An 8,765-nucleotide genomic window follows, 5' to 3' on the forward strand; every position below is an offset into this window, starting at 1 on the left:
CATATGATCCCCCATGTGGTGGAAGAGATCCATGACCAAATAAACATAACAGCTACCTCTGAGAAAAAACGCAAGTTTGTTTTCTCAGATCAAGCCACCGAGGAAAAGGCTCCCCTCACCATTATCTCCCCAGAACAGTTAACGCTCAGGAATACCCTCTGCCCTATGCAGTTGTTGAAGTGTTACTTTGGATCATTGCCCCGATGGCTATATCCCTAATTCAGTGGTGAGGGCCTTCCTTTCACTTTAAGGGACCCCACACTTCCTTCAATGTACCCTAGAGAGTTCCCTGTGACATGTAAGCCATTACAGTGATGAACTTTTTGCCTTGGAAATGCTTGTTGGTGAAAAAGGACTGAGCTTGGATTTCAAGAAGGAACTGACCATGAGTGCTGGAGACCAATGCCAAAAGAGCCTGCTCCTAAACATCATGGACCGAAGCTATCAGATGGATGCCTCATTGACCTACAGGGTCATAAGGACCCTGCTGACCATGATGGCCAATGGTGAACCTGAGAAATACAGACAGTGCATCAACATCTTGGCGCAGATTTTCACTGACTACACTGTGATACCACAGGTGTGGTCAGACACTGCTAGGCAGCTGCTTGATGACACAGTCCACTTCGAGGCCTGGGAAGGCCTGGAGCAGCTTGGCCTTATCAGCCATCTTTTTGCTATCCCCCTGATCTGCGGGTTGCTGGATGGGAATCAGAGAGTACAGGCAAAGGCCTGGAAGCTCATAGGGACTCTCACTGGCATCCAGGGCAAGGCATCCTTATTGGAGTTGCTCCAAAATTGGGGGACCTTTCACCTGTTGAAGTAAGTGGTATGGCTAGACACTGTGATCACCTTCCTATGATTTCCCCTTCTCCTTGTGCTTGGACCTTTGCTTGCCTCTATTCCAGAGAATAACAGTCCAAGAACTGGCCAGGCCTTTGTAGCTTACATTCATTCAACAGGGGAGCCAGTGGGCTAGGGGAGAAACTGTGGGTGAAGGATCCTACAATTGACCATAATAGCAATCCCCATTGGTGGTGTGGGCCTCTACCTTTAGTCCCCTCCTCAGACAGGTCCCTTACCCTGCATTTGGACCCTTGCCCTGACACCCTTCTCACCAATGCCTCTCTCCATCCTGGGATCCTCTCATCATCTCCTGGGGTCTTCTCCATAATGCCTTACCTTCCCCAGACTCTTTCCTCCTTTGCCCCAGGACATCATTCCCTCCATCTTACTACCCAGGCAAGAGAAGATCGGTGAGGAATCCTTGGACCATATTCTGGGAATACAGTTCCATGACTTTCAGGATTTTGCAGAGTTAGTGCAGTGCCAGCTCAATGAGGACCTGACCCCTTCTGTCAACATTAGCAAGAGTGTGTTTCTTTCTTTTTTTTTCTTTTTTTGCAAGGCAAATGAGGTTAAGTGGCTTTCCCAAGACCACACAGCTAGGTAATTATTAAGTGTCTGAGACCGGATTTGAACCGAGGTACTCCTGACTCCAGGGCTGGTGCTTTATCCACTACACCACCTAGCTGCCCCAAGAGTGTGTTTCCTTTCACACAACCAAAGCAAAGGTCTCTCAGCACCCAGCCTTCAAGGGTGCCGAGAGCACTTATGTCTCTGAACCTTTGATAGAACAAAAGACAGATGGACATCCAGCAAAGGGCAGGTACAGAGTTGGTTCAGAGAATCCCTACTTGTCATTCCCTTGAATTGCAAGGGGGAAGAGTCATCTAGGGAAGGGTCCCCATGGGATCAGAGGGGAAGGGGAGTAGCCAAGGAAGAGCCATCCCTAAAACAAAAACTCTTTACTCCTCTGATCACCTTTTCCTACTTTAAATTTAGTTGCCTTGTCTGTAGAATGAGAGGTTGGCATATAGACTAGTACCAGAATCTACTTGACAGTTTCTTGTAAGCAACATGAGGCAAGGGGCAGTTAGGTGGTGCAGTGCATAGAACACAGGCTCTGGAGTCAGGAGTACCCGAGTTCAAATCCAGCCTCAGACACTTAATAATTGCCTAGCTGTGTGACCTTGGGCAAGGCACTTAACCCCATTGTCTTAAATAAAAATTTAAAAAAAGAGAGAGAGTCAAATGAAGAGTGAAGTAGACAAGAAAAAAGAAACACATAAGACTGACCAAGGCTTTTCTGAAAGTATCCCTAGTTCCATTTCTGAAACTAGTCAAATAAGGAAACATGTTCTACATGACTTTAAATGTATAACACAATGTCTCGCCACTTTACAATCTGGGCCAAATTACTTTTCCTTATTTGGGCCTCAGTTTTCTCTTCTGCAACAAGAGAGGATTGGATTAGATAAAAAAGGTTCTTTCCAAGTATATCCTTAAAGTGAATTTCTTTATCTGTCCCTTTAAACCTACCTTTCCCTTTTGATTACATTATTTCTGTCAGGGGCCCAAGCATTCATAAAATCATAGATTTTGGAGCTGGAAGTCACCTGAGAAAACATCATATCTATCTCCCTCATTTTAGACATCAGGGAACTGAGGAAAGAAATGGCAAGTGATTTGCCCAGAGTCAATGTTATGAAATGTATGAAGTTGGATTTAAACTCAGGAAGAAGAGAGAGCCCTCTATGTGCTATGGTGCCCCCTTTTGGTCAAAGTGTGAAATCATCAAGAACATGTCTGGGGTAAATGGAAATATGTGAATGTCTGAAAAACTGCCATCGGTGGATGCTTCTAGGCCCATCCTCCCTGCCAATTCCACCTGTCACAAAATTGGGCAGTTGTACTGGGCAAATTTGTAGGAGAGCAAGCAGAAAGAAGAAGCATCATGGTTATGAATTGGAGCAGGAAGAGAGAAGGAAGGGATCACACGGTGCCCATCACTACAAAGAACATTCCAACTCACTGGGTAATGACAATTATTGCTTCATTTCTTCTCTTGCTGCCAATATATCCTATGATCTTGTACACCCATTTGCCCAGGGTCACACAGACAGCAGATGTCAATGGCAAGATTTCAACCCACATCTTCTGGGCTGACTTTCAAAGGCAAAAGAAATCTGTCAGTCAGAACCTCTTAGACTGTGCTAAATTCTGGGAATAGCAGACATTTCCTGTCCTCAGGGATCTTATATTCTAATAGGGGAAGTCATCACAGAAAAGGAAATGGGAGTGGAGGTGGATTGAAGGGCTGCCTAGAGAGGAATTGAGGTGGAGATCTATATACCAAGCAAAAAGCACTCTTTGCCCATGACATATTCAATGGACTTACAGTACATCATTGTGGAAACAAGAAATAATACCATGTGTATTACCTTTTAACCAATGACTTTAGGCTCCAGACCAATGATACTGTTCATGACTCAAAAAGAGATATGAATTCCAGGATAATCAAGATCATGTAGCCAGTAGCACATGCCAGATCACCTGCTATTCATTTCTAATTTGAGAGTCAAGCCCTAGGACACAAGTCTCAGTGTAGTTTTAACCACAAGAAATCCCAGAAACATAAGCCAAAGGAAGTGAATATTGTTTTTGGTTCAGTCAATCATGTCTGACTCTTCATGATCCCACTGAGCATAGCATACCAGATCTTTCTATCTCCCACTCTCTCCCAACATCTGGAAAAGGAATGTCATGGAAGATATTTTTCCTATTTAATAATGGAATTCAGTTATCTGACAATCTCATCCATTTGAAACATGATGTCTTTAAGCCTCAACAGACAAAAATAAAGGTGACCAAAATTCTTAATGCAAAAAAAAAAAATGTGATGAAAGCTCCATCTATGGGACTTTGTAACTGCAACACCTATGGGGAATCAATTACCAGTGACAAGATCCGCATCACCAATCCAACAGAGACATTGGGATATAATTCCTTCTGTATTCATTTAATGGACAAATCTTACATCCAAATTGTTGAAGAATGGTTCACTATAAGGTTATGCAATATAACCTACCCAGTCTAAAAGGGGAAATGCAGTGGATGGGGTTCAAGAACATTACTGTGAGTAGTATTGAACCTGAATTCAGGAAGAATCTTGTGGTAGTACTTTGGAAGTGCTAGTAGACAGAAATCATTTAACTTTGATGGGCTAAGACCTACTAAATTTGGAAGGCTATACTGTATTCAAAAGAACAGTAGTATTGAATATTAAGAAGGTATATTTATGTGAGGAAATCCAGGAACCAAATGGAAGAAGCACAAAGGAGTGCACTGGGGTGAAGATCATTAGAAACAGAATCAATATTGTCCATAAGTTATACTACAGATATCTGTCCAGAAAGAAGAAATTGAAGAATATTTGAAAAGTATCTAAGTCTGGAACAGAGGTAAAATATAACAATAATGAGGGGCTTGTCCAGGCATCTTCTGCTGGATCTCTCTCCCCCCCAGAAGTGAAACAGCTTAAATCTTTTTAGTTTGCCTCAATGATAACTTCATCTATCAAAGGTAGAAGAATCAGTGAAAGAGAAATTCAATCTTGGCTCTGATTCTCACCACGAGCAAGGAGGAACTACCTAATGGAGTGATGGTATGAAAATAATACCAATGTTCTGGGAGTAGGAGTAGTATCAGTATCTCCCACTGAAAGCTGTTGACTATAGGGGGCAACTAGGTGGTGCAGTGGATAGAGCACCAGTCCTGAAGTCAGGAGGACCTGAGTTCAAATTCAGCCTCAGACATCATAATTGCCTAGCTGTATGACCTTGGACAAGTGACTTAACCCCATTGCCTTAAATAAAAATTAAAAAAAATGTCAAATGAAGAGTGAAGCAGATAAAAAAGATGCATAAGGATTTTTGAAGGTATCCCCAGTCCCATTTCTGAAACTAGCCAAATATAGAGATATGTTCTGCATGACTTCAAATGTATAGTTGAAATCATATTGTTTGCCTTCTCAGTGGGTAGGAGAGGGTTGCATAGGAGGTAGATATTTTAAAACTAAATTTTTTTAATAAGTAAAAAAGAAGGGAAGAAAGAAAAAGAAGGGAAGGAGAAATGGAGGGAGGGAAGGAAGAAAGAAAGAATAAACAATCCCCCCCCAAATAAAACAGTGGCAAATTAAGCATGTTCGAGTGAGGAGAGAGCATCAGTGGCCCTTTTTGAGGGCTCTCTTTCTTTACCACTGTTCAGTCCAACCTTTGCTCCTCAGAGGTATGCTAGCAATTTTTGGATGAAAAATCCTTAAGAGACATGAATGTATCCTATTGGACACACCTGGAGACTTGTATCCTTTCACTCTATTTAATAGCTTTCAAAGTCTTTTGCCAGTCTAAATCAAAGGTTCCTAATCTTTTTGTGTTATGGAAGCTTGTGACAGTCTGGAAGACCCTGTAGAGACTCCTCAGAATTATTTTTTAAAATACAAGAAAATAAAGACTATATTCTGATTATATAGTATGCTAACATCAGAATAAAATGCATAGGATTCTAAAGAAAACCATTTATATTGAATTACAGTTGTTCAAACATTGACTTCTCCCCCACCTATCCATAATCAAGGATCTTTCCATAATCACTAATGATGTCTTGAACAATTCCCTTTATCAGGTCCTTCACAAGCCTGGCTGAACTCGTTGACAGCAGTTAAATGACCTCTGGGCATCTCATTTGCCTTCCCTTTTCACTGAATTCAACTCCACATATATTAAGCCCCTACCACGGAAGATACTGGGCTAGATTTGGCTTATTCAAAGAAATAGTCATCAGTAGAAAGGATATTGATAAGAGGGATGGAAGGCAGAGAAGGAAGCACTTACAGCTGAGAGAATAAGGGCTAAGGCTCTAAGGCTTCTAAAAGGGGAATGGGATTCTAGTTCACACAAGAGAGACAGCCTATTCAAAGATCCAAGTATGGAGGATTGAGGATAATAGATTGAACTTGGGAAATAGACAGGGGACCAGTTTGGCAGTCATGAAAAAGGAATTCCAGAAAGGAAAGACTTAAGTTCACCAGGGCATGGCCTCTGATCCAGATGCTAGCAGGAAGAAAGCAAAAGCTAGATAAGAGACATTATCCTTGGGATGGATGTAGGAAAGATAGAAATTGTGACAACAAAATTTGCAAATCTACTTGGGATTTGCTTGGCAAAGAGACTGAAGTGGTTTGTCATTTCCTACTCAGTTCAGAAGAGGAACTGGAGGCAAACAGGGTTAAGTGAATTATTTAGGGTCACACTACTAGTAATTATCTGAAACTGGATTTGAAATCAGCAAGGATTAGTCTCCTGTTCCAGGTCAGGTTCCACTCTATGCACCAAGGTGCCTAGAAAACAGAATTGATTAAGCTGGGGAATAAAGGAAGAATCCAGGTTGATTCTATTAAATTTCCAGTCCAGTAGGAGCTTACTGATAAGTATTTGTTCAATGAAGAAACAACTAAAGGAAGCCTACCAGGCATCAGTTTTCCTATCTTTGGACTTGAAATAGAGGCCAGAGATGGGCTGCATCTTTGACCCTTTCTTTGTCTTTTTAGGGGTTCTGCCCAGTTTACCCTAAATTCAGGGACAGGTTTTCTCATATTCACATCATGTGTGTGTATTTTCACACAGCAAAACTCAAGACTTTGGATTCCCTCAAGAAGTCCAAAGGCAGAAGTCAAGATGTTGGAAAACGCTTCTCATCCTCTACCTCTATCGAGACACTGTTGGAAAGTGCTGAGAGCAAGGCAGAGGCAAGCCTCCAACCAGTGTTGTTAGTCACTCAAATGCCACATAGAGAATCCAGGGTGAGGAGTCAGGGTGGCCAGAAGCAGACATCACTGGATTATCAGACTCAAGAAGCCTTGAATAAATATGATGATGTGAAGAAATAACCCAGAAGAAGTGGGTCAGGGGGACTAAGAAGCATAAAACTGAGAAGGTGAAGGGCAAGAAGAGAAGGGAGAATTTGAAGAAGGGCACAAAATTTTGGAGGACACGGAGAAGGAGGATAAGATGGTGCCCAAGGGGAAGGCTCACTCCTTTGGACAGGGAGAAGAGGAAACTTGGAGGGATGACATCTTCCAACTAGCAAAAGTGAGAATAACAGACTCCCAAAGAGACTTCCCTGAGAATCTGGGCCAAAAGATAGTGACCATGGCTGAGCAGAAGCTAGATAAGCGGTCTCCAAGCTGGGAGCTCTTCCAGGCCATCTGTCCTTTGCTATCGACTTCCCAGGAGGAAGAGGTGGTGGAGGAAGTAGAGGAGGAAATGGAGGAGGAAGAAGTGGAGGAGAAGGAAGTGGAGCAAGAAGAAGAAGAGGAGGAGGAGAAGAAGAAAGAGGAAGATGTGATCTTAGAGGAAATGGAGGGAGAGGCAGAAATTGAGTCAGAGGAGTTGGAAATTCAGAAGGTCAGAAAAAGGAAAATGTTTTCCTTAGATATTAAAGGCATAAACTCACAAGAGGAAAAACTCAGGAAGGTGTTCGAGAGACAGAAGCAACTAGAGGAGGAGGAAAGCCTGGCCAAGGAAGAAGATGACCTGGCCAGGAGAGAGGAAGAACTGACCAGAAAAGAAAGAGAATTGACCCAGTTAAAGGCAGAACTGGGAGAGGAAATGAAAAGGAAGGGAAAAGGGGATGAGTCTGGGGTCTTAGAGGACACAGCCTTGTTCAAGGATATACAGGAAGAGTCAGAGGCTAAATTTATGCTGAACTTGGAGGGCAGAATTAGGGAAAAGGAAGAGAGAAGGTTGGCTAAGGATGAAGATCTCATCCCTGAGGAGGACCAGATCTCTGTCTCTCAGGAGGAACTGACTGGGGTGAAGAAGGCAGCTGCAAAGGACAAGATGGAAAGCATCCCAGAGAAGGGATTAGAAAGGGAGAAAGAAAAGCCACAAGAAGAAACAGAACATCTTTGGGAGAAGAGGCCCTTGGAACGAGGGCTGGAAATAAGTATGGCAAAAAGCATTTCAGAGGAAGGGACACCTAAGGAGAAGTCTTCTGAGGAGAAGCCCCCTGAGGAGGGGTTGCCTGCAGAGAGGGCTCCTAAGGAGAGGCTACCTGGGGAGAAGCCCTCTGAGGAGGGACTGCCTGTGGAGAAGTCCCCTGAGGAGGGGCTGCCTGGGGAGAAGCTCCCAGAGGAGGTGCTTTCTAAGGAGAAGCTGCCTAAAAAGAAGCTTCCCAAGGAGAAACCACCTAAGGAGGGGCTGCCTGAGCTGGCTGAGGAGAAGCTGCCTAAGAAGAAGCCTCCTAAGCAGAAACTGCCTAAAGAGAAGCCCTCTGAGGAGAGACTGCCTGAGGAAAAGCTCACTATGGAAGGACTGCCAGAGGAGAAGCTGCCTAAAAAGAAGCCTCCTAAGGAGAAGCCCCCTAAAGAGGGGCTGCTTGAGAAGTCCCTGAAGGAAGGACTGCCAAAGGAGAAGCTGCTGAAGAAGAAACCTCCTAAAGAGAAACCTCCCAAGGAGGGGCTGCCTGAGGAGAAATCCTCTGAGGAGGAGCTGCCTGAGGAGAAGCTCTCTGAGCAGAAGCTGCTGAAGAAGCAGCCTCCTAAAGAGAAACCCTCTGAAGAGGGACTGCCTGAGAAGCCCTCTGAGGAGAAGCTGCCTGAGGAGAAGCTCTCTAAAGAGAAGTTGCTGAAGAAGCCTCCTAAGAAGTCCTCTGAAGAGAGGAGGGGCTGCCTGAGGAGAAGCCCTCAAAGAGGGGCTGCTGGAGAAGCTGCTGAAGAAAAAGCCTCCTAAAGAGAGACTGCCTGAAGAGGGGCTGCCTGAGAAGCCCTCTGAGGAGAAGCTGCCTGAGAAGTCCTCTGAGGAGAAGCTGGCTGAGAAGCCCTCTGAGGAGGGGCTGCCTGAGAAACCCTCTGAGGAGCAGCT

General features: G+C 44.0%; 1 protein-coding gene across 1 annotated transcript; it reads left to right on the top strand.

Annotated features, from left to right (window-relative positions):
• The first annotated feature begins 276 nt into the window (after positions 1-276).
• Positions 277-6,854, top strand: LOC141509476 (WD repeat-containing protein 87-like). Its single transcript, XM_074219066.1, has 2 exons — positions 277-822; positions 6,528-6,854. Exons 1-2 carry the CDS (start codon positions 335-337, stop codon positions 6,634-6,636), a joined length of 597 nt encoding a protein of 198 aa, XP_074075167.1. The 5' UTR covers positions 277-334; the 3' UTR covers positions 6,637-6,854.
• The last annotated feature ends 1,911 nt before the right edge of the window (positions 6,855-8,765 follow it).

Source organism: Macrotis lagotis, chromosome 1 (assembly GCF_037893015.1).
Source record: "Macrotis lagotis isolate mMagLag1 chromosome 1, bilby.v1.9.chrom.fasta, whole genome shotgun sequence".
NCBI classification, from domain to species: Eukaryota; Metazoa; Chordata; class Mammalia; order Peramelemorphia; family Peramelidae; genus Macrotis; species Macrotis lagotis.

Bases quoted from the DNA above. Each gene is read 5' to 3' on its own strand.
- LOC141509476 (XM_074219066.1), top strand. From the start codon at position 335: ATGCTTGTTGGTGAAAAAGGACTGAGCTTGGATTTCAAGAAGGAACTG. The intron at 823-6,527 runs GTAAGTGGTATG...ATTTTCACACAG, and splicing joins GGGACCTTTCACCTGTTGAA to CAAAACTCAAGACTTTGGAT.